This window comes from Phyllostomus discolor, chromosome 6, assembly GCF_004126475.2.
Source record: "Phyllostomus discolor isolate MPI-MPIP mPhyDis1 chromosome 6, mPhyDis1.pri.v3, whole genome shotgun sequence".
Taxonomy (NCBI): Eukaryota; Metazoa; Chordata; class Mammalia; order Chiroptera; family Phyllostomidae; genus Phyllostomus; species Phyllostomus discolor.
The window spans coordinates 119,255,546-119,281,164 of record NC_040908.2 but is presented as its reverse complement, the minus strand read 5'-3'; the positions used below and the strand labels follow the sequence as shown (position 1 = coordinate 119,281,164).

Sequence of the window (25,619 nt, the reverse complement as noted above, 5' to 3'; positions counted from 1 at the left end):
AACATTCTGTTCTTTTGCATTCTGCCATTGTCTGCCTTATGCCTATCACTATAGTTTAATAGAAAACAATTCTTAGGGGCTGAGAAGATTGTAAGAATGCACTCTAGGATATGCCACAACATGGGCCAACGTTTTAAAATCACTGCATGAAAAGACAGTGACCACAGTGCACAGCACAGTGGAGGAGGCAGTGCTTCAGAGAGGCACTTATGGTGGGTTTTGTGTCTTGGAGCCTGGGCTCAATTTCCCCACCATAAAAGATTACACCATGCTTGGTCCAGTAAGCATGGAGAGCAAAACCCTCTTCATTCAGTTGCAAAACAAATACACAATGGCAATGAACTACGCAAGCATAGGGAGAATCAAGAGGTGTTCTCTTGGCATGCACATGGAGTCATTCCTGCAGGTACCCCCAAACCAGAGGCAGGGGAGGCGGGAGGCTGGGACAATGGTGAGACCTATGCTCTCGCTCTCAGAGGGGAATGACACACAGACACCAAAGGTCCATCCTTGACCGACTCTCCTTCTGCCCACCCCTGGTAAGTTAGCACTTGCTGGGCTCTGGCCTTCTTCTTCTCGCCCTCTTCATTCTCCACCCACCCCGGCGCCTGCAGGTTTGACCCTTGGTGACAGCTCAGTGTCCAGACCTTTTCACTGTTCTGCCCTTTCTCCTGAGAGTCCTGTGTCTCCATTCACTTAGTTTGTGATTTGTTTTTTATTTTTGGTTGAGGGAGAACATGTGTAGAGTAAAGTCTTAAATCTTAAATGTTCATGCGTGTAGACCCACAAAACCACCACCCGGGTGGAGATCCAGAACATTTCCAGCACCTCAGAGGGTCTGCTCGTGCTCCTTCTCAGCCTGCTGCCCACCCACCCCTGGGGACCACCATGATTTTGACTTCCATCGCCATCAATTATTTTTGCCTGTTTTTCAAATTCATATAAATGTAAGTGAGCTTGTATCTGGTTTCTTTCACACGTCATCATGGCGATCTATCCATATTACTGATGTTGCAGTGGTTTCCTTGTTACTGCTGCAGAGCAGCGGTTCTCAAACTGAGGCACTTTGCTCCGCCCCCTGAGGGCAGGTGGCTTTTACAATATCTGGAAATATTTTTTTTAAAAAATGTTAACCTCACCTGAGGGCATTCTGTCATTGCTTTTAGAAAGAGGGGACGGGAAAGAGGAAGGGAGAGGGAGAAGCGTGGATGTGAGAGAGGAACATCACCCGGCTGCTCCCTGTATGCCCTAGACTGGGAACTGAACCGCAGGCTAGGTGTGTGCCCTGCCTGGGAATCAAACCTGCAACCTTTCGGTTACCTGATGGTGCTCCAACCAACTGAGCCACACAGGCTGGGGCTGGAAATATTTTGATCGTCAGAGCTCAGGGTGAGTGCAGTGGGGAGTGCTGGTAGCATGGAGCGGACAGAGGCCAGGGTCACCGCCAAACAGCTCACAATGCACAGGACCGCCCCTCACAGCAACGGTCCAAAATGCCAATGGTGCCAGGACAGAGAGACCCTGTATATTGGTTTCCTATGGCTCCTGTAGCAAATTGCCACAAACTAAATGACTGAACACAACATAAATGTATTATCTTAAATGTATAGTTAAGAAGTCAGAAATGAGCCTCGCTGGCTAAAATCAAGGTGTTCTTTTTGAAGGCCCTAGGGGAGAATCCATTTCCTTGTCTTTCCCAGCTTCTTAGGGGCTGCTGACATTCCTTGGCTCGTGTCCCCCAGCTAATAGGGGCTGGCCAAGCCTTTATCACACTGCATCGTTGTGGCATTAATCCTTTCACCTATAAGGATGTCTGTGATTACAGTGGACTCACCTGGATAATCCAGGCTATTCACCCCACCTCAAGATCCTTAACTTAATCATATATGCAAAGCCCCTTTTGCTTTGTAATATAATATATTCACAGGTTCCAGGAATGAGGATGTGGGTGGGCAAGGGGAACATCACTGTTTACTGCACCCTGCCACCATGTATGTTCCACTGCATGAATATACCACAATTTATCTGTGCTATTGTTGGTGGACATTTGATCTGTTTTTACTTTTTCACTATTATTAATAAAGCTGCTATATACATTCTTGTACAAGTCTTCTGCACGTATTTCTGTTAAGCATATACTCAAGTGTGCAGTTGCTGGGTCGTAGAGTAAAGCAGATGTTTAACTTCAGTAGATAAGGCTAAAGTTTTTTATAAAGTGATTGCACCAATTCACACCCTCACCAGCAGGGTGGGTTTCTCTTTCACTTTCCACTGAACATGTCCATGGCCGCAGACCTCCCAGAGACACCTCAGATTCAACTTCTCCACACTGCGCTATCTGGCCCAGGGAGCGACTGTTTCCCCAGGTATCCAAAGCGTGAAACCTGGGCAGCACCGAGACTCCTCCCTTTCTGCCCGCTTGCGATCAGTCTCTCCATTGCTTTGTTCTGTGGCATCAGCGCTTGTTGACAGTCTTTCCCTGCTGGGGGTCTTCATCTTCTCACCTCGTCCTTCCTGGGCTCCAGGCTCCCCGTCTAACCCCCTCCAACTCGACCTTCCCACTGCAGTCACAGTCACCTTTTCGAAAATCCAAAACCTAAGCCTGCTTCTTCCCTTTGCTTACAGGGTGAAGGAGCTGGCCCCAGCCCCCTTACCTCGTCTGTCTCCAGCCATTCTATCCTCATTCAGTGAGACCTCTCAGTTCTACCTGCACAGAACTGCTTACAATTTGCTCAGATTGCCACTTCCCCCACTTAATGTCTACTCATCTTTGAAGAGTCAGCCTACTAGTCCCTTCTCCACTGACCTCTCTGCTTGATAACGCTGAGACCAAGTAGACTCACCCCTGCTCTCCTCTGTGCCCCACCACACCCTGCACAAACTTTTTATTGGAGCACCTGTAACTTTTAACTTGTCTCTACCTAATAAACATAAACCTTTTAAGAGCAAGGACTACTTTGTCATCCTAGGAATTAGCCTGCTATACAGTAGACACTAATTAATGTTTACTGGAATGAAACTAAGTTGACAATACATGTTAATGTAACTCAGAGGAAGTGCCGTGCAGGGAAGGAAGTATTGCTGATAGTATCATCTCTGCAGGGCTACCGTAGAGAGTGCAGGAGAAAATGCATCTAAGGTTTCTAGCAGCCTGCCAGGCACATAGTAGGCACTCGATTAGCTACTATTATTATTTCTAATGTTGAAAAACAGATCTTCAGTGAGCATGAAGAGGATCTTTAGCTTGCTGGTTGAGACCCATCTTGAAATTTTCTTCATTTAGTAAAGAATTATAAGCTCACCTGTCTACATTTATACACCTGAAATAATTTGTAAAGCCAAAACTGCATGGATTAGGGAGATGGCTCCTTAAGCCTAGTGAACATTGTTAAATCATTTTAGTTTTGTGTCTGGAACATTGATTAATTTTTAGTCATTGTTGATTTAGAACTATCCTGGCTTGACTTTTTTTTAAAGTTCATATATGCATTAGATGGCAGTTTTTCCTAGGAGAGCAACCAAGAGTTGATTGTGTTAATCTTATCTCCTCTCTTCCTTGTGGGTCAGTCTCAGGCAGCATTACACCTCCGAGAGTTAACTGTACAAGGTCAATGATCTGGCCAGATGCTCTACACACAGTAATTCCTCAGCAAACATTTCCAAATGGGCATAAGGCATTACTGAAGTATTCGATGTGGTTTCCACCATGTCTTGCTCCTGGTTTTCTCCCTCCTCCTCTGCTCACTCCTTCTTTGTCTTTTTCATGGCATTCCTTCTGCTGTCCGTACCCACAGACACTTGTACCTCTCGCAGCTCCACTCTCTGATGGCTAATTTTCCCTCTCTGGGAAGGATTCACCTCCTGTCATGGCTTTAACAATATCCACGGGGTGTATCAAATCTACGTTTACAGCCCATATCTCTCTCTCAGGCTTCAGATCCATTTACTCAACGCCCAAGAACACTTCTTGTCAGATATCCCACAGAAAACTCAAATTCCAGGTACTAAAAATAAGCTCAACTTCCACTCCTGATGTTTTGTCCTCCTCTATAGCCATTATAAGTCTCCAATCCCACAGCCACAGTTCTGGCCTTATCATTCTCTGTGCATCATTTCGATAGCTTCCTCACAGGCCTCCTTTTCTCCAGCATCCCCAGGTCACCAGACAGTGGGAGCTACTTGGAGTCTTTCAGTGACTCATTTCTTTAGAAAAAAATCCAAACTCCCTAGCCAGGAATTTAAGACTGTTCCTAACCTAGCCCATGCCTGCCTCTCAGAGCAGGAAAAGAAAATAAACAGTAAAAAATAAGAGCAAATTTTACTGGAAAAAGAGATAATCAACAAAGCCAAAATTTGATCCTTCAAAAAAACTGAAACACTAAACCACCTCAATAAGACTAATCATGAAAAAATAGAGAGAAGGAAGGCACAAATTAATATTAGATATGAAAAGGGACATAACTACAGATAGAGGTTATTTTGAAATCCACAAGAAAATGCTATTATCAATGTTAGGTCAACAAATTTAAAAATTAGAGAAAAAGATAAAATTTTCCAGAAAATATCAATAGCTAAAATTAGTTCGAGAAGAAATACAAAAGCTGAATAAATGAATAAAGACAGAAAATTGTTGGTAAAAAAATAATCTATCCATGAAAAAGACACCAGGGACAGAAATCTTCACAGGAGAATCTGATCAGACATTTAAGGGGTGGCTCTTGTTGTATGGATGGTTCCAAACAGCTGAGAAGGAGGGAAATCTTCTTATCTAATTTTATAAATATAACTTTGATTTCAATATTGCACAAGACCAACATAAAAATAGGAACAAATTGTAAACTAATTTTACTTATGAATATGTATGCAACATTTCTTTAATTTTTTTATCAATTACATGGTTTACCCTCACTATTATTTTATATTAGTTTCAGGTGTGCAGCACAGAGATCAGACAATCACACACTTTACAAAGTGTCCCCCCTCATATTCCCAGGACCCACTGGAACCACACGTATTTATCACACTGTTAATGACTCTGTTCCCTGTGCATCCCCACGACTACTTTGTAACCGCCCATCTGTGCTCCTCAGTCCCTTCGCCTTTCTCACCCAGTCTCCCAACCCCCTGCCCTGTGTGCAAACATTTCAAACACAAAATAGCAAACCAATTCAGCATCATAAAACAGATTTTTCTCTAAGCAAGGTTTATCTTAGCGATGCAAAGATGATTCAATATCAGAAAAATTTATTAATAGATTTCAAAATAAAAGCTATCTGATTATCTCAGTGATGCAGAAAAAGCATTCAATAAAATTCAGTACCCATCCACATTTTTAGAAACCCCTAGTAAATGAGGATAAAGAGAAGATTTTTAACCTGAAAGGAAGCTATCTCATAAAAATAAAAAGCAAACCGCGTATTTAGTGATAAGACTTTAGCAGCATCCCTGTGTCCCAAGAAAAAGATGCATGTTAGCGCCTGCAATCAGATCTACACCAATGTGCTCACCGAAGCAGCAACACACGCACCGCAAAGCTACATAAATATCGGAAAGGAAGACAAATTAGTATTTGCTAAAAACATACATTATCTTCGCAGATAATCCAAGAGTCTACAGCAAAACTAATTTGTGTAGTGTGGTAAGATTGCTGAATACAAAATTAACGTATAAAAATTAATGCATATGAGCAATAACAAATTAGAAAATGTAAAAGAAATGCACTCTTCACAGTAGGAAGAACACTTTAAAATAGCTTAGGCAGAAAAAATGATAATTTGGCATTAGCTCAGACTAATGGAATAGAATAGAGATCTCGGACATACACATATGCAAGTAAATGCGATCCTCATGTGAAAGAGGAGATGTTAGTGGGGGAAGCTGCACTTTTGAAGGGGGTGTTAGGATAAATGACTTTTCCTATGGGAAAAAGGAAATTAGCTTCTCTACCACATTCCGTACGTAAGGTAAAACTCCAGTTACATAATTAAGACTTAACTATAGTAAAATAAAACTTAAAAACTATTGTGTGTGACTTTTTTTGGAGAAAATTACAAAATGTAAGTGAAGGACATAAAAGTCTTAAGTAAATGGCAAGCAATACCATGTTTCAACATGGGAAAATGCAAAACCTTAAAGATATCAAATCTTTCCAAGCAGTGTTTTCCCAAGTAAAGCCCGAAGTTCACTTGCATCAAAATTACCCACAGTGCTTTTTAAAATGTAGATTCTTAGTCTCCATTTTAAACATACTGAATTGGCATGTCTGAAGATGAGGCCCAGGAATCTGAATTTTAGAAAGCTCTCCGAATGACTCTTTTTGTGTGCCAAAGTTTGAGAACCTTTGCCTTAGGGAAGGAGGTCATAACCTGAATTGCACATGAGAATCATCTGTCTGGGACAGTTTTTAAAAATTCCGATGCCCAGGGCACACCTCAGACCAATTAAATCAGAATTTCTGGGCAAGGTAGCTGCGCAACAACATTTTAAAAGTTCTTCAGTGATTCCAACATGCAGCCAAGGTTGAGGGTCCTGGATGAGAGTGAAGCGAGAGTCGGGTCTGTGAGGTCTGCTGCCCTTCCACATTTGAACGTTTACTGCTAGTGCTAGCCTAGTAGGAGACGGACTTTACTTTGACTAAGAAAGACAGTGTCCTTATGTAAGGTTATGACTGATCCATTTGGGATCCCCAGAATATGTCTGATATACAGCGGGAGCTTGGTGGTCATTTTCTGAAATAAATTCAACTAAACGAAACTGAATGAAATGAATCGGTATGTGGGGGAATACAATTTTCACCAAACACTAACAATTGCACCGGATTCAACCAGCCTGTATGGCACCTAGGAACAACATTACGTTTGAGAGGTGTACAGTGAACGAAATACAGCTCTTCTCTTCGAGTGTATGTGATCTGGTCGGGGAGGCAGAAACAGAGCAAAGTGTTTTTAGAAGTGTTCGAAACATAAAAAGGGAATAAAGGAAAATTTGATTCTGAAGGGCAGAACCTGGAAGGCAGCGTTGAAGCGCGTCCCCGAAGCATCGCTGCGCCTTCCCGGGAAGAACGAAGAACCACGCAGGCGCAGCCAGGTCAGGGGGCCTTTCTCTAACCTTCACGGAGACTGCAGGGCGCACATTAAAGGGTTCTTTTCTTTCTAATTTCCTTGTGACGGCTCTCATTTTTCAAGTATTTTGCCTCCGGTTTATTAATCCTACCTCCTGGTGCCCCGGCTGATTTCTTCCAGGAAAAAGTTTCATTAACATTTCTGTGGGGAGCACCTGCTACCCCATCTATCCCAATTAACGGGAGGTGCGGGCAACGGGCTGATGGAGAGGGGAATTTAAATCCCCTCCTTGCGACTCTTTATTTTATATTTGAGAATGCCAGGTCTAAAGTCATAAATGGCCGACCAGTGAAATCCATTCTTAACATTAAAAATGATAACAAAGACATGTTTCTCAATTTTATGTCATCTGTGTAATACGAATGTATTGAAAATTAATCAACCTTATGATTGTGAATAATTCTAAAGATACCTTAGATACCATCTGAATGCCAAAAATCCCAGGGTAGTGTGGGTAAGTTATGAATTAAATGAACTGTTAAATAGGGAAGGTTTCTCAAAACCCTAGCGTCAAAAGACATTTGATATAATTTACTGAATGTATATTGTAAGCAAAAACCAATTAGTATGTATATGACTCTGGATGCTGAATGCATATTTTACATTATATACCAATAAATTAAGCTGATGGATTATGTGTCCTTTATTTAAGCAAACTGCCTGCATTGATGTCATGTGGCAGATGTCCTTTGTAAAGCCCATGAGATAAGCCAGTCACCATGGGGTAAACCACCATGATTTATGTAGGGTGGCAGAAGAAAAGGATTCGTAAATGAAATTATCATTGAAATGGAACCCAACTTGGCTTCTAAGGGTGGGTGAGGCTTATTGACAGCAGACTCGGGGCATAGACTCACCAGAGATTCAGAATCATAGCAAGGAAAAGAACGTGAGAACAATAGGGAAGGAAAATCAATGTTTCTGATAAGCCTACAATTTTCAGGCATTTTTAATTAATTCATTAACTTATTTCTCCATACCTACTTTCACCCAAAATGCATTTCCCTATTACTGGTTTATTTTCTTCTGAAACAAACAAAATATGTTAAATTTCAAATCAAATTTGTCATGCACTTATACTGTCCATTAAAGAAATTGATGTCTCTTATCTATACTCATTCTCTTAATATTTCAAAACCCTTCTGATTATCCAGCAAAATGGAACTGCTGCCCAAAATCATGTGCATATTAAAATTTTATAGAAGATCCAAATTAGAAAAAAAATATTTTTGAGTAGTTCACAGGGTTGTTGTTTTTTTTTTTTTTGGATAGGCTATGAGAGTGTAGCTTTCTGCTATTCGATCCAATCACTTACAGTATGTGTGTGATTCTAACCATAAAGCATGACAGGCTTCCTGCAGAGTTAAGGTGTTGTCTGGGGGAAGAGGCTTTATAGAACACATGTAGAAGCCAAATATTTGGAGTGAGTTGTATCTGAAGGGTGGGTCATTCCCTGACTGTACGGCCAGCCATCCATGGACAAAGCTAGTCCCACCCACAGGGAAACATAAACTGAGTGGGATCACCCAAGCAGGTGTGAGTCTGGAATCTCTCTTGATTGGCGCTGACTCTATGGGAGTGAGAAGAGGCAGTTCCTGCCTGGTAGGTGTTAAGTTTCCACAGGGTCGTAGTGGGGGAGTAGGAAGATAAAGAGGCCAGGCCAAGGATATGTGACCTTAGGGTGCTCAGGGAATGGAGTAAGACCCTGTAAGTAAGAAAGCCACGGCAGAACCACAAAACCACATCTTGCCTTTGTTTTTTATGCTCCTTGCTTATTTACCTCCTTTCTTTTCTTTTTGATGCTCCCTTGGTAGCAGCATAAAGATTTGTGAAAATTTTGCCTCCTGAGGGCGAAGAATCAAGGAAAAGGATCGTGTTCTTGCATGTACCACAGCTTCAAAGGGAATTGGTACACTCCTGGGGGACCAGTGTGGTCATGGTAACGATAAACCAAGAGAAAAATGCCAAGTGGGACGTGGAATTCAGGAAGATGGAGTCGTGCCCAACAGATTAGCTGCCCCTTCTCACTGGGAAATGCTTTCCAGAGTTAAAGCCTGGGAGGAGAGGGGATTTTGTCTTAGCAAGAGAGGATGTCTATCTATGCTATTCTTCCCTCAGCACATAATAAAGTGGTTCTATGTTCGCTGGAGAAGGACGTCAGCCTGCCAGGGGGCTGCACCTAGGATCTTGGCAAAAGACACTAATCCTGCAGTCCTCCTGGCCACACCCTCCAGGCTGCAGGAGGCAAGTAGTTGTGGCATCAATGGAGGACCCCATGAGCCACACTTTGGACATCTTTCACCCAATTATCCGTCACGCAGTCTGCTTCCCCAGAGACCTCCAAGCCCAATGTTACGTGTTCAGCGTCAATTGTGACCTGTTAACTGGTTGAGTTGGGTTGAAACATAAAGGCAGGACAGAAAGCTAAGCATCCAAAGATGCATATAGGATATAAGGATGAGAAAGCAGGCTGGAAGGGCTGAGACTACAGCAGAGGGAGAATTCTAGAGGAATGGAGACAGAGAGAGACATTGTACCCTTGCTTGAAGACATTCATTTTCAGAGAACTTAAATGTGTTAAAAAGGAGGTTCTTGGTGGTAAGAGAATGGAAGACACATCTGTAGAACATGAAGGGACAGGAGAAAAGACACATTGGTAGGAGAGACGGCTGGACATATCTAGGAAGTGAAAATCAGAATAACGAGGCATCATGTAGAAGGTTGGAATGGGACCAAAACGCACTAGTCATCTACAATGTGCCAGGCAGAATTCTCTCCAGATCCATCTGATTTAATCCTCACAATATCTAGCATAGTGCCTGGCATAGAGTAGGTTTTCAAAAATATGTTGAATATTCATATTAAATTAATAAATAAGTGAGCACTTCTAAGAGAACAATCTGTTATCGATCACATCAGGTAAGAACCTGAGGCCCAGAAAGGTTAAAAAACTTGCCCCATGTATCACAGCCAGTAAGAAACCTAAGGAGTCTGACTTCCAAGCCTCAGCTAGAAGGAGGGCGATCTATATGGATCCTCCTTCCGGGAATCTAGAAAAGGGTGTGGTGCTTGGGTATCTCCCAGGGACTGAGAGAGTGGAGGGAAGAATGAAAGGCCAGGTGAACTGGGCTGGGGAGGGCTGTTGGTCGCTGGGAAAGAACTTTTCTTCTGGAAGGATGGGGCCCTGAGGGAAGGCACCAAGGCTGGTGTGTGGCAACCGAGCCAGCAAAGACAGCATCTAGACTAATGCGGCTGGTAAGCTGAAGTTGAGTGGGGCGGAATGGAAGCTCAGCCTGTGAAAAAATTGCCATGGGTCTTTGTTGGGCGCGTGGGGATTTGTAGCAGGGCGGATGGGAAAACAGGTGGCTGAGGTGGTAGAGTGAAAGACCAGGCCAGGCCTCGGAAAGGGCAGGGCGCAAGGGAAAGAACAGAAAGAAATCAGCCGCGGCAGGGTGCCTGGGATGGGGCTGGGGAGAGGGTGTGGCCTGGGATGGGGGGGGAAGGCTGATGTGAGGCCTGCCATGTGCAGATTGAGTCCTGGGCAGTCTTCGGTAGAAGGAAAGGGTGATTAGCCCCGTTGCAGGAGCTGTGTCCCGCATCTCACCTGTAGGAGCTGCTCACTGCACTCGCCACCTCCTCGCGGATTTGCCTATTGAGGGCATCAGCTGCTGCACGCCCCTTGCCACCCTCGGGGCCCGCGACCTGGGCCTGGGCTGCAGGCAGCGGCGTCTGCTCGTGCCCCAGCCCCTCAGGGCGACGCACCATCCAGGCGGGCCCGGCCTTCCTGCGTGGGTCACGCTCCTCCGCACCCGACGCCTTTCCTGCCGCGAATGCACCAGCTCCACCAGGGCCCGCTGCCTGCTCCGGAGCCTCAGCCGCGGCCTGCACTGGCCAGCGCTCCTGGCTCTGAGGCCGGCGCCTGGGCGCCCCGAGAATAGGCGCTGAAGCCTGGGAGGACGTGGGGATCTGCACGGGTTTGGGGATCCACGGGTGGTCCCCGCGGCGCGGCAGCGGCCAGGCGCGAAAGTCCTTCTGGTACTGGGTCTCGCGCTCGAAGGGCGCGTCGGAAGGCTGGTACTCGCTGCGCGGCCGGCAGCTCGGCTCGGGCCGCTGCACCTTCCAGGCGCGGTAGTCCTGACGCATCACCGAGTCCACAGGGCCCGCGCCGGAGGCGGAGCCGGAGCCCGGGCCGGAGCCCACTGTGCTCCGACCGGAGGCAGCAGCCGCCTCGCGCTCGCCACCAGGCCCTGGCGCGGGCCCTGTTGCCCGGGCAACTGCATCCAACTCGCCCTGGGCCGGCTGGGTCTCTATGGCGACCGCCCGCGCCGAGGGGGGCGCGTGCGCCGGCTGCGGCGGCTGCTGCTGCTGAGGCGGCGGCGGCTGCGGCGGGGCGCCGGGGTGTTCGGTGGCCTCCGAGTACTTGGTGAAAACCAGCGGCACCGCGATGTCCGCCTTGTCCAGCTGGTTCCAGAAGCGGGCGATGCAGCAAGCCCGCGTGATGCACGGCCACGCCATGATGTTAGCTGCAAAGCTGGTCTTCCCCTCTTTTTGTGTTTCTAAAGCAAGTCTCTAATCTTCCTCAGTCCCTTGGCGCTTGACCAGCCAACCTGATTCCCACCGTTTTTTCCTTGGTGGCCTGAGTACCTCGCCCTCCCCCCTCAGAGAGCACCCGGGAAGGTCAGGGCAGCAAAGCTGTCATGGAGATAAAGTCCCTCGATTACCGACTGCAAAGGTCTCGGGAACGCAGTCTGCTGCAGGTACCGGAGGTGAGAGACAAGGCGTCCCCGAGTCCCTAGGCGAAGGCGTCTGAGGCGCGCCCCTCCCTGCGGCTGCGGCGGCGCTCAGACCCCGGCCAAGCCAGGCGACGCGAGGCGAAGTGGCCGCGGTCTTAAGCCATGGCGCAGAGGAAGGGCAGGACAGTGTGGCAGCGGGGCCCGTGGATGAGCCTCTGTTCTCCTTCCCGCCGGCGTCCCGTCGCAGCCGGGTACCTAGCAGGGCTCGGAGGAGATCACCTCCAGCAGAGGCCAAGCATTGCTGCCTCTGCCGCCGCTCCCAATGATGCTGCAGCTGGTGCTGCCGCCGTCTCTGGTGCAGGAAAGCGGCCCCACCCTTTTCTGCCACTCAGCAGGGGGAAAAAAAAAATCCAGGAAAGACTGAGAGAAAGCGCGCTGCAGGAAAAAAAAAAAAATCACCTGCTGTCGTCAGCGTGCGCTGCTGGGAGCTCGCCCTCTCTCTTTTCCCTCCTCCCTCCACTCTAGCACCTCCTCCCTCCTCCGCTCCTAGGCAACAGCAGAATCTGGGGCCAGCGTGGGTTCAAGTCCTAGGCTCCTGCTACGTGCTGTGTTCATGCTGGTCGTTTCCCTTCGGGGGCCTTTGGTTTCTCTTCTGTAAAATAGGGCCCATTAAGGGAGTAGGGGGAGGTAACTGTAAAAATCATGGAGGAAACCACTAGTGAAATGCCTGTCCCAGGACAGACACTTTTTTTTAAAAAAAGGGAGTTACTGTTATCGGCCAAAGTCACTGGATTTGAACGCAATTTGGCTGGCTCCTGATCCAACCATTTACAGCCTCGTGTGCAAGCCTTGCTCATAAGTGTGGGGAGGGGGACCACCAGGCTGGTGCTACCCTGGCTGTTCCTTTTTGAGGGGAAGGGGTGTCTCAGAGCCTCCTAAGAACCACCTAGTCCCTGTTCATTCAGGTCAGGGGTAACACTGGGAGAGAGGCAGTGAAAACGAGATTCTCGAAAGAGGCCTCAGTGGTGAGGTTGGGGTGGATGACAAACAGAGGGGCAGTGTCCTAGGACAGGGTAGGGCCTGACATGTAGGGGCTTTCTGGCACGGCCCTGACCCCTGGCCTTTGGTCTTCCTCTGCCTGGGGGGTACAGTAGATTTGGGAGTCAGAAAGGCCTGATATGACTCTGACACTTACTATCTGTGCCATATGGGCAAGCTGCACCCTTCTTGGGCCTTGATCACCTCATTTGAGAAGTGGAGGCAATTACAGTTACTGTATTTTTTGGACTATAAGACACACTCTTCCCCCCCATTGGGGAGGAAAAAGGGGTGTGTCTTATAGTCTGAATGTAGCTTACCTGGTTTGCTGTGGGGATGGGGAGGGGCGGCGGCCTATGTTGTTTCTGTTATTAAATATTTTACCACAATTTTGCTTCAAAAATTTGTTTTCCTGTTTTCCTCCTCTAAAACCAAGGTGTGTATTATGGTCTGGTGTGTCTTATAGTCTGAAAAGTTCGGTACCTGAAAGTGGTTTTGTGAAGATAGTTAAGGATTCAGAGCGGAAGCTTTGAGTCAAATCAAATCCATGGGGATTCAAATCCTAGTTTTTGCATTCACTGCATATCACTGCAACTTCCTGACTTTTAGTTTCATTTATGAATGGGGGTACCAATTATGAACTTGTAAGATTGTTCTAAGAATGAAAATGAGGTAATTCACTAAGTACTCACTTCAAAATCTGGCATGCAGCAATGGCTCAGTAAATGGTAGCTGCTAGTATTCAAAGAACTGGCCCAGGAAACCCGTGGGTGGGGCCTCCGGAGCAGGCCAGCCACTGGAACACGTGTCCAGGAAGACCTCTTGTTGTTCCAAGTATGTTTAGGTATCTCCTTGATGTCCCTCATGTCTTCTATGCTATCTTCTACTTCTTACTCTTAGATACATATGCTGGCCTTCAGCTCTGTTTCTCTCAGATATAGACAGAGTTTTCAGACTCAGTTAAGCCAGGGGCATTGGTGTTTCTTGGGAAAAAGTCAGTTATGTTTTTAGATTGGGAACCGATCACAAAACACAGCTGTTTTTTTAATACCTTGGAATTAAACAAGATGAGAAGATAATTCTGATTAGTCAATTATCTGCTGAACTTCCTCTTGCGTGGGCCTTTGCCTATTGGTAATTTGATTTGAGTTCCACAAATAAAATGATGCCTGGCCTTGTTTTCCAGCCATTAGGAAATACATCTATATAAACAATATAATTTGATCTGACCCTTCCTACCCCACAGTTGAACTCTCCTGCTGCCTGCTTTGGGCGTTGGACACTGTGGAACATAGGTGGAGTCCAGCTCTGGTTGTGGGGGGTGCTCCATTAGAGAGATGTGCTGTGGGAGGACTAGGAGACCGGCACATGAATAAATGATTAGGAAGCAGTATGGTCGGCATAGGAAATATTCACTCACTAGGTGCTGAATGAATGGCTAATGAGATGTGAGTAGGAGCTCTTGTATCAGAAATACAAGTGTGTGTCAGGCAGTGCAGATTTTGGAGTTAGACCTGGTTTGCTCTGACACTCTCTGTGTCACTTCTTTTCTGAAAAACGAATGTGGGCTGGTGGCAAATCACCCTGTGCCGCCATGAGGTAAGAGGCTTGAGGAGAGACGCTGCAAACTGAGAATTGCGGAGGGAAGGACAGACGGAGAATCTGGGCATTAGTGACATCGTGGGGCCGCTGCACCAGCCTACCTCTGGACACGTTTGTCTATTTTTAACTTAAATTTTTCTTTTGTTTATTTCTATAATTCTTTTTGCAAGAGAAGATATAATTTCTGGTTAGGTCACTTTCATGAAGCTTGTAACAGAATGCAAATCCTAATTAATATTGATAAGGATCTGAAAGACAAATACCATATGATCTCACTTATATGCAGAATCCTGTGAACAAAACAGAAACAGAGGAATGGATACATGGAACAGACTGACAGCTGTCAGAGGGGCTGGGGGGTCAGGATGACAGAAGGTGAAGGGATCAGCTGAAGAACATGTAAGCAGGACCCATAACACAGACAGCGGTGTGGGGATGGCCTGAGTGAGGGGGAGGGCTGAATGGAGGAGAGCAAGGAGGGGAAAACGGGCACATCTGTGATAGTGTCAACAATAAAAGTAAGGTTAATAAATAAATAAGCACCCTTTTTCTATTTAAAAAATACCAACAAGGATCTAATTTTTTTCCATATAAATAGCTAGTTCTTTAAGCATGGTTGGGTATTTATTTATTTATTTATTTATAGCTTTAAAAATTTTAATATTTTCACAACTGTGGTAGATGAGAATATTGGAAATAAGTTTGTAAAACATCATTTTTTAACACCTTAATTGGCCCTTTGATATTCAAGCACCTAAGAAAATAAAAAGGATGTGACGCAACAGGCTACTGTGGCTAGTACAGATGGTTGGAGATATATCCCGCTATATAAAGATGTTGACAAGCTGAGGGTGTTTTTTACAGAAAGATTAGGGACAGCGGACACAGAAATGAAGTTTATCTGCCACAGTTTGCTGGAAGTGGAACCGGGGCACGCCAGCCGTAGCGTCAGCCTTCACTCCAGCAGTTCGCATTCTATGGTTCAGCAAGTCCAGGGACAGCGGCTGGATTATTGCGAAATCCTCTGGCTTGTCTCGGGGCTTCTGCCTCGCCCAACATCTGTGTACTCTCCACACATTTCCTGTGATACATTTGCAGAAAGTCACTGGGCAGTCTGTCTGGAGTAGCATCCCATCAGGGACATTAGGAGCCATTCTGGAGGTTGGGAAGTCCAAGAGAGGGGTCCCAGCAAGGTAGGTCCCATCCTGAGGTCGCCTCTCTTGACTTCTGGGTGGTCATCATCTTGCTTTGTACGTAAGCACGGTTATTTAAATAGTCTATCTTTTCCTCACTGATTGATAGTGCATCCTCTAGTATATAACAAGTCTTCATACGTATATGAATCTGTTTCTAAATTCTACGTTCTGTTTTATTGGTCTATGTATTTACCCCTGAGCCTATCTTATGGGCTAAAACTATTGTAGGCCTTAATATCTGATATGGTAAAACTTTCCTCCTTCTCTTATTGTCCTTCATCTTCTAAGTTGTCATTCATTTGTTCACAAGTGTTTTTGAGCACCTACTAGGTGCCAGGTACTGTTCTACACTCTGGGATGTGGAATTAAACAAAAGAGACGAATGTCTCTGCTCCCACGGTGCTTACACCACATTGGAAGTCTTGCCCTCAACCCTTCCGTGTGAGTCTTAGAAGCAGCTTGTCAAATTCTTTGACAACTTTTTTGAAAACAAAAAGTTTTATAAAATGTTTTATGGAATTGCATTGAATTGATTGAGTATTTAAGAAGTATTTCCAGTTCATGATTTTGAGACTTCCTACTCAAAAAGACGGCGAAGTTCTCTGTCTATTCGGTTCTTTGTGTTCTTCTGTAATGGTTTTTGTTGTCGTTGGAAATGGCTTTTTCTTTTCATTTTTAAAGAATTATAAATTTACAAGAAGCTGCAAAGATATTACAGAGATGCCTACTGTACCCCCCACCCAAGTTCTCCCCATGATAGCATCTAACATAACTACAGCGCATTACCAAAATGAGAAAACTGACATTAGTACCTGGCAGTTAGATTGGTAAGGTCTGTACCTTACTTGGATTTCACCAGTGTTTGCACACGCTCATTTTTTATAAGTCTTTGTGTATAGTTAGTTCTATGATGTTTTATCATAGATACAAGTTTATATAAACACCACCACAATCAAAATACAGGACTATTCTATTGTCATAAAGGATCTCTCTCTTGCTAACCCTTCATAGTCACTCCCTTCCCTGATTTCCCTGGTTTCCTTAGCAACCTCTGATCTGTTCTCCATCTCTAGATTTTTGACATTTGAGAATGTTATATAAATGGAATCATATAGTGGGTAACCATTTGAGGTTGCCTTTTTCACTCAGTGTAAGTTCCTTAGGATCCATTCAAGTGTTATCAGATGGACATATCTCATTTTGCTTAACCACGCACCCGTGGAAGGGTATTGGGTAGTTTCCAGTTTGGGGAGATTACAAATAACGCTGCTATGAACATACACGTGCAAGTTTTTCTGTGAACTTGTTTTCATTTTTCTAGAATAAGTGCTCAGGAGTGTGATTATAGGTTCTAGAGTAAGTGTATGTCTAACTTTTTAAGAAACTGCCATCTGCCCTGGCTCAGTTGGTTGGAGCATCATCCTGTGCACCAAAAAGTTTGCGGGTTTGGCCCCTGGTCAAGGCACATACCTAGGTTGTGGGTTTGGGGCTCATATGGGAGGCAACCAATTGATGTTTCTCTCTCACATAGATGTTTTTTCTCTTTCTCCCTTCTTCTGTCTCTAAAATCAATAAATGTATCTTTGGGTGAAGATTTGAAAAAAAGAAGCTGTCATCTGTTTTCTGGAGTGGCTATCCCACCAGCAGTGGACGAGAGATCCAATTCTCTACACCCTTGTCAGCATTTGGTACTGTCATTCTTTTTTATTGTAGCCATTCTGATAGGCATGTGGAGGTATCTCATCATAGCTTTCATTTGCTTTTCCCTAGTGGCTAGGGATGTCGAACATTTTTTCATGTGCTTCTTTAAATTACATCCTTTATTGCAATTATAGACAACAGGATTGCTGAATTTTGCATGTATTGATCTCTATTCAGCAACCATATTAAACTCTCTAATTAGATTTAATAGTTTATAGATGACCTTGAATGTGTTCAAAAAGTGGCAGTTTCGCCTCTTCATTTTTCGTGTGTGTTTTAGGTGCTTTTTAAAATCACTGCCTCTTCATTTTTGTGTGTGCCTCTCGTTCCCTCCCATATCCAGTGGCTCCAAATGGACCTCTAGAATTATCATTCTCAATTTTAAGGGGAATGTTTCCAGTATCTCACCATTTAGTGTGACGTTGTGTTGACATAAAATATTTTGAAACTATTCATCTATTCCAATTTTACTAGTGATTTTTAAGAAAACATGGTGAATTTATCCAGCGTTTTCTCTGTCTCTTAGAGGTGAGTGTGACTTCTCCACTTTCAGCTCCCCAGCACAGGTGAGTAGTAAACCATGCTTGCCGTTTTGGTGTAATGCCAATTTGGTTGTGGTTTGTTTTTCTTTTAATGTGTTTCAGAAACCTATTTACTAAAATGTTAGGGGTGTTTTGTATTGACACTTCTAAATAAGCTTGGTCTGTTTTCCTTTTGCTGCACATTTTCATCAGGATGGCCAACAGTGTTATGATGACTCCACAAATAGGAGCTGGGCGCTTTACTTTCTGTGCACTCTGACAGTGTAAGTGCAACTGGGGTGATTCCTTTCCTGAAGACTTAAGATAACTCCCTTAGCAATCACTGGCACCTGGGCTCCCGGGGGAGCTCCTTGCCCACCAGCCAGACGGGTCATGGCATTATCCTGTTTACAACTCTTCCCAGTTGCTTCCCACTGCTCTTAGAATAAAATCTGACTCCTCACCATGGCCTTTGGGACCCCACGTGACCTGCGTAGGTTATTAACAACCTGCTCTCAGACAGCATCCCACCATCCATGACACTCCAGCTGCACTGGCCCCCGTTTGTTCCTGGAACGTACCAGGCTCCTTCCAGCCCCGGAACCTTTGCACACGCTATTCCTCTGCCCGGAATGTTCTTCTTTCAGCTCTTTTATTGAATGGTTTATTCTCATCCTTCAAGTATTTCTTTTTTTTTTAAGACATTTCTTAATACCACATCTTCAAGCAAAGCCTCCCTCACCATCTCACCTGGTGTGATCTCCCTTTGTTCTCTTTCATCACTCTGTTTATTTCCCTGATGTCTCACTCACTCTGCTCTGCAATTATCTTTACTTTTGACTCACTTACTGTTTAATACGCCACCTTCTACCCTGCTGTTGACTGGGATCTCCTTTGAGTTTTCTAGTGCCTTGCCTGTCCTATCTGCTCTGTTTCCATTCCCTAGAACTGTGTTTAGCACATAGCACATAACCAAGATAAAATAAAATAAAATAAAATAAAATAAAATAAAATAAAATAAAAATAAAATAGTGGAGTGAATGAATGAATTGATCAGAGGACCAGTGAAGAGAACACTGGGAAAATAGTAATATCATTGCCGGAAAAAGAGATACGTTAAATGGTCATGGAAAAAATAAGATGATAAAAAATAAATAAAAACAAAAAAAGAGATAAGGACTCAGCTAGGGTGGAGTTCATGTTTGTACAGGTTTAGTTTTACATAACAACTAAGTGAAAAGTTCTGATTGGCATTTGGAGATATAAGAATGGAGTAAATTGGAGAAGTTTATAAATGTAGATTTGAGAGTTATCCTTAATCATCTATTGGTGCACTTAATCACCCACCCGTTCATCCATTAGTCCGTCTGTCTCTTCATTCATCTGTCTGTGCATCTACATTCATACATGGATTCAGACCACAAACTTTGAGTAAGTCATGAACCAAGCATTGGAGATAGATTGACGGGTAGACAGTCTTTGACTTCAAGAAGTATAAGTCTGGAGATGATGGCAGAGTAGTGGGCATAAAGTTAGAATAGCAAGCGCTGCTATGAGACATCCAAAAGTGCATTATACGAAGCATAGTTGGAAACACATGAGGGAAAAGGAAGAATTTAGTCTTGAGAGCATGCCAAAAATTAGGGGGCATTGAAGAAGAGGATCTGACAAGAGGTGACAAGCAAAGGAAGGGGTGGGTCTTGCACATAAAAGGAGAAATAAAAGAGAAATTACATCACAGTAGAACAAACCTGGGCTTAAGAGTCAGAGCAACCACATTTTGAATTCCAGCCCTACTTCTTACCTGCTGGGTAACTTTGGAGAAAACAGTTACTGATGACAGTGGTAATGGTGGTGGTGCTGGTGGTGCTGGTGATGATGGTGGTGGTGGGATGGTGGTCACAATAGTGGTAGTGATGGTGGGTGGCAGTAGCAATGGTGATGGTGATAACATAGGTAGTAGTGGTGGTGGTGATGCTGGTGCTGATGATGATGACAGTTAAATGGTGGTGATGATAGTGGTAATGATGGTGGTGGTGATGGTGGTTGTGGTGGCAGCAATGATGAAGATGGTGGTGATGGTAACTGGAAGATAATTTAGAGAAGTTACTCCTTGTTTGTTGAGCAGCATTTGGCTCGGATTTTTTGAGGCATGGCCCGGATGTGAGGATGCCACATGAAGTTAGGGGGGAGAGCAGAAGAGCAGGCCAGGTTGTGCTGCCTTTTTTTGCAATATGATCACAATTTTGATGAGAACTGGGCACCAGCCATGTACTTTCTGAAAGGAAGATGCATTAGCCACAATTCATCGTACTGTTTGCTGACTCAAAATCTTTTATGATGAGCATTGAAATTAAGTGATTACATTTTTTTTCTATTTTAAAAGATATGCCTTCCTGCTGGGCTTAAATAGTAGGGTCAAGTGAAATGGTCAGGGGAAATAGTTTTTGGTTAGAATCAATTTTCTCTTGATGAATATGAGGGACTGTGGCTTGAAATTTGGCCAAGAGGATCCACGTTTTGCTTTTTGCACCTCCGCAGAGTGGCAGAGCACTGGGAACACCGAGGGTCAGGAAGAGTGGGCAGAGCCTATTGAGAAAAGAGAAATATTTCTCTCAGGCAGGACTTGGTGATAATGTCACCTGCTTAAAGCACCCAGCACAGTGACTGGCACATGTCAGCTATGAGGCCAATAGACATCTTGTACCCTTTCTCACACAGGATTGTCGTCTCAGTGACCTGGTGGCAGAGACTACCTAAAAAGGGAAGGAAGCCAGGACATAGTGGACCAAACTCATTGAGATCGTGGGTTCAGAAATGCCTGGAGGAAAGGAAACTATCCCTTTTTTTAATTGTTGTCCAAGTACAGGTGTCTGCATTCTCCCCCTCCACTCCCCCCACACCCCAGCCAACCCCACCTCCCTCCCCTGATTCCCGCCCCCTTGGTTTTGTCCACGTGTCCTTTATAGTAGTTCCTGAAATCCCTTTCCCCACTGCCCCCCCCCACCATGTCCCCTCTGGTAACTGTCAGGTTGTTCTTAATTTCAATGTCTCTGGTTACATTTTGCTTTCTTATTTCTTTTGTTGATTAGGTTCCAATTAAAGGTGAGATCATATGGTAGGAAACTATCTGAAGTATATACAGATGGCCAAACATTGTGCTAGTGACTTCATATTTGGTCCTGACAATAGTCCATGAGTTGGTATTATTCACCTCATTTTGCAGACAAGGAAATCAGGGCTCAGAGAGGGCAAGTGATTTGCCCCAAATCATGGAACTAATTCCAGGTTGAGCCAGCATATGAGTCCAGGCCTTTTAGAACCCTAAGTCTCTCCACTTTCCATTGCACAGCCCTGTGAGCTGGAGGCTGGGGACATGGGATGCTGACAATCAGACTGAAATGTGCGGGAGCCAACAGCTCTGATCTCTCTTCACTAATTCAGCTCAGAACCTTAAGTTCTTTGAGGAGCTGCATTTCAAGAGAGCTACACTGGCCCTGGCTGGGTAGCTCCATTGGTTGGAGTGTTGTCCCATACACCAAAATGTTGTGGGTTTGATTCCCGGTCAGGGCACATACCTAGGTTGAGGGTTTGATACCCGGTTGGGGCATGTACAGGAAGCAACAGATCAATGTTTGTCTCTCATATTGATGTTTCTCTCTCTCTCTAAAATCAGTAAACATCCCCTTGGGTGAGGATTAAAACAAGAGAGATAGGGAGAGCTACATCTGAGCCAGCAACCCATGGGGTGGGGGCAGGGTGGGCGAGAGATCAGCAGGAGGGTACAAGTGAGGAGAGGAGATGCTTGGAATTTCCTGGATTTTCTCCCCACTCAGAGCTTCTTCCCCCTCGCTCTCACCCCCAGGCCCTCTAGCACAGCAGAGGTGACCTTGGTGCTCGTGTGAGAAGCTGGGAACCCTCCCGCCCCAAATGCCCAGCTCTGGTGTGAGCTCAGCCCTAAGCTCTCTGGGGCCCAGGCCTCTTCGCAGAGACCCAGCAGCATTTTCATAGTCTCACGCCCTCATGACTTGGGGACCATGAGCTTTTCAAGCACTTACGCAAATATTTAAGCCCTGAGAAGAAAAATATATTGGCTCCAAAACGTAATCAGAAAAAAAGCAACATCAAAATTAATTCTATGTTTAATTAAAATTCTACAAATGCAATATTATGCCAATTAGTCATGGGCAACCCAAACCAACTCTCATTTAGTTATAATAGATACAGTTCAAGTTATAAAACAAAAGGAATAATTTACTCTTTACAAAACTCGAAATTATAGAAATCCTTTTCAGGACTTTTCCTGCAGTAAATGGCATTTGATGTGGGAGCAGCTTCATGTGTCCGTCATGATGAAATGTGTCTCCAGTTCGTGAAGGCCTTTGAAGGATCCTGCCGGCCTTTCGGTGCTGGGTCCCTTGTGGTCACAGCGGTGGCCACAGAGGACGGAAGCTGCAGCTGGTTTTCGGGTGGGACTGGGCATCACAATTCAGCAAGCAGGGGCGTGGCTGGGGCCGTCTGCCCTCAGCAGGTATGGTCTCTTAGGAAATACTGGAGATGGGCAAGGAGCAAGGGAGCAACTGAAAACCAAAACATTCATCCTTCATCTGCTCTGCCTGAGCCAGGAGACAAACATGTTCAGATGTGGGTTTTTGCAACTCTTTCTGGCTGCTGTGGTGTGGAAAAGCGGCTGGCTGGGGGCAGCCTGGAGGCAGAAGGACTGGCAGGGAGTGTGCAGGTTGAGGCTGTTGCAGGGCCAGCGAAGAGCTGACAGCAGTTTGGCCTGCAGTAAAGACAGTGGACACAGAGGAAGGAACATGGGATTTGGGGGATGTGTCTAAGAAATGACAGGACTTTCTAAATAACTGACTGTGGAGAGTGACAGGGAAGAGTCTTGGATGACCGCAGAGAGCTGGATTGGAGGAGGGCTAGGGGGCATGGTGCCAATGGCAGCCAGGGAATGCAGGAGGAGCAAGTGTGCGGTAATAGGCTGATGTTGGGTTTGGGAGACTGTAGGTTTGAAGGGCTCGTGGGATGCCCAAAGGAAACTGCCCAGGGCATAAAGTGACAAACTGGCTTCATAAGGTGGGCCAAGGTGAAGGCACAGAAGACGGCACCCACCCAGGTCGGAGACAGCACGGTTTATTTTACCGGAGGACCACAGGGCAGGGCCCTCGTCTGCAGTAGGCTCTCACCTTATACAACATTCTTTCGCCCCACCCGTGAAACCTCTAGTGGTGTCCAGCTGGGTGGGGAATGAGGTATGAATGGCGGTGGCTGCGCTGTGAAGTGGGAAGGATTCCGTGTTTGAGAGCTGAGGGTCTCCACTCTTGCCTGGCGGGATGAGGTGGGGTCAGAGCAAGCCTCCTGGAGCAGGTGGTGTTTGAATTGGGTCTGGGGGGTTGGGTGGGGCATGTATGGGAGAGAGCCGTTCTAGGCAGAGAGAGGAACAGGCTAACTCACCAGGCACAGATTATTGGCTAGCATTCTGCCATGGCTTTTTGGGGAGAGTAGGAAAGAATAAAAAGTTTAGAATCAAGACTTACCGAACTCCTACCAGGTGCTGTATTAGTTTCCTTTTGCTGCTGTAACAAATTACCACAAACTTAGTGTCTTAAACACACACACACACACACACACACACACTTATTCTCTTATAGTTCTGGAAGTCAGAAGTCTGAAATTAGTTTCACTAGGCTAAAGTCAGGGTATTGGCAAGGCTGTGTCCTTCTGGCGGGTCTGAGGGGAGAATCTGCTATTTTGTTTTTTTCAACTTCTAGTGCCTTGTCCGTGTTCCTTGGATTGTGACGCCTTCCTCAGTGTTTATGTTCATCACTCCAGTCTCCGCTTCCATTTACTTCTCCTGTGACTATGACCGCCCTGCATTCCTCATAAGGATGAATGTGGTTATAGAGAGCTCACCTGCATAAAACAGAATAATCCAGGATAATCTCACACCCCTGAATTTAATTGCATCTGCAAAGCCCCTTTGACCCTATAAAGTGGAATTCACAGGTTCTGGAGGTGAGGATGAGGTCATCTTTGAGGGGCCATTATTCAGCCTACCAGGACATTCACCGTCAACAGAGCGTGGGGGGGGCCGCACTCAGCCCCGGGGAACCTGTCAGTCCAAGACCCAGGCTCAAAATTCTCCATCCTGACCAGGCCGGAAAAGACTTAGCTCTTCTCTAGCCAAAGCCACTAGAAATAGATCCTTTGGCTATCTCTATAAGTCCCCCTCACAGCTTTGCCTGTGATCCAGGCTCCTCTCTAGCCCTTTGCCAACCCTTCTCTGGAAAGAAAAGTTCATCCGCCTGCAGCTCCTCAGAATGACCACCAGAGAGAGCACCTAACAGCCGGTGCCTGCTGGTTCTCTCCTCCCCTCATTCTCTCGCCCCCTCTCCCTCCCTGTCCTCTTTTCCGTGTCTTTCATCAAAACTCTCCTCTCAGCTTCTCTGTGCTACACTCTATATCTCATACTGAGAACACAGGATGCCTAAGGTTGAAGATTTTATGCACTGTTCAAGAAAGGAAACCATCAGGAGGTGGAGAGATTGAGCAAAATGGGAAAAGGACTCATGGACATGGACAACAGTGTGGTGATTGCAGGGGGAGGGGGTTTAATCAGGAAATGCAAGTTAATACCACAACAAAATATCACTTTATACCCTAGCAAAAAAACAAGTCAGACCATACCAAGGGTCGAGAGGATATGCATCTGTGAGTTCTCTCCGACATTGCTGGTGGGAGTGCAAATTGGTGCTACTCTCTCAGAACACAGCTGGGCACTGCTCCAACGCTGGAGCATCCACACACTCTGCCCCGTTGTGCTGAGACTGTGGGAGATAGATCCGGCATAGCGACAGACCAGTTAGATAGCTGGTGGCAGAGAGGCTGGCGGTAGGAATGGAAACAGCTTTTCGATGCAAGAGATATTGAAATCAACAAAAGACTAGAATGAGAGCTTCACAGGAAATATCTAAGTGGCCAATAAACATATTAAAGTATGCTTGCCCTCATTAGGCATTAGGAAAATAATTAGGAGAACAATGATATACTATAACTACAAAGAAGTACCTCTACACAGCCGCTAAGGTAGCTAACATGTGGAGGAGGGTGTGGGGCAACCAGAATTCTCACATAGGGCTTGTGTGAGTGCACATTTCTGTGACTGCATTAGAGAACTATATAGCTTTATGCCAGGGTACCCAGCAATTGTATTCCCAAGCACACACTCAACAGAAATGCAGACACTGTGTACACCAGAAGACACATACAGACCGCCCATGCTGCTGTGTGATGTATACAGGAAAGTCAATAAGAGAGTAGATCATGCGTTCTCAACACAAAGAAACTATTTTTCTTTTCTTTTTATGGTATCTCCACGAGATGATGAATTTTTTCAGTATATTTATTGATTATGCTATTACAGTTTTCCCATTCTCCCCCCTTTATCCCTCCTCTGCCCTGCACCCCCCCCAACTCTCCGGCATTTCCCCCCCACACCTTAGTTCATGTGCATGGGTCATACATACATGTTCTTTGAGTTCTCTGTTTCCCATACCATTTTTGACCTCACCCTATTTTATGTCTACCAATTATGCTTCATCTTCCCTGTACCTTTTCCCCCCTATTCCTCCCCTCCCCATCCCAACTGAAAACCCTCCATATGATCTCCATTTCTCTGATTCTGTTCCTGTTCTAGTT

At 45.4% G+C, this 25,619-nt stretch overlaps 1 protein-coding gene across 4 annotated transcripts in view; it reads right to left on the bottom strand.

The window, feature by feature from the left end:
• MAP6 (microtubule associated protein 6) overlaps positions 1-12,350 on the bottom strand; it is a 75,002-nt gene extending 62,652 nt beyond the window's left edge. For 2 of the 4 annotated variants that reach the window (XM_036028793.1, XM_036028794.1), the window contains exon 1: positions 10,726-12,349. In XM_036028793.1, coding sequence (XP_035884686.1) covers positions 10,726-11,636 — 911 coding nt within the window. In that variant the 5' untranslated portion in view covers positions 11,637-12,349. Of the gene's footprint in view, positions 1-10,725 lie in introns of all 4 variants that reach the window. The other 2 variants (XM_036028795.1, XM_036028796.1) reach the window with 2 other exon arrangements.
• Between the last annotated feature and the right edge of the window lie 13,269 nt (positions 12,351-25,619).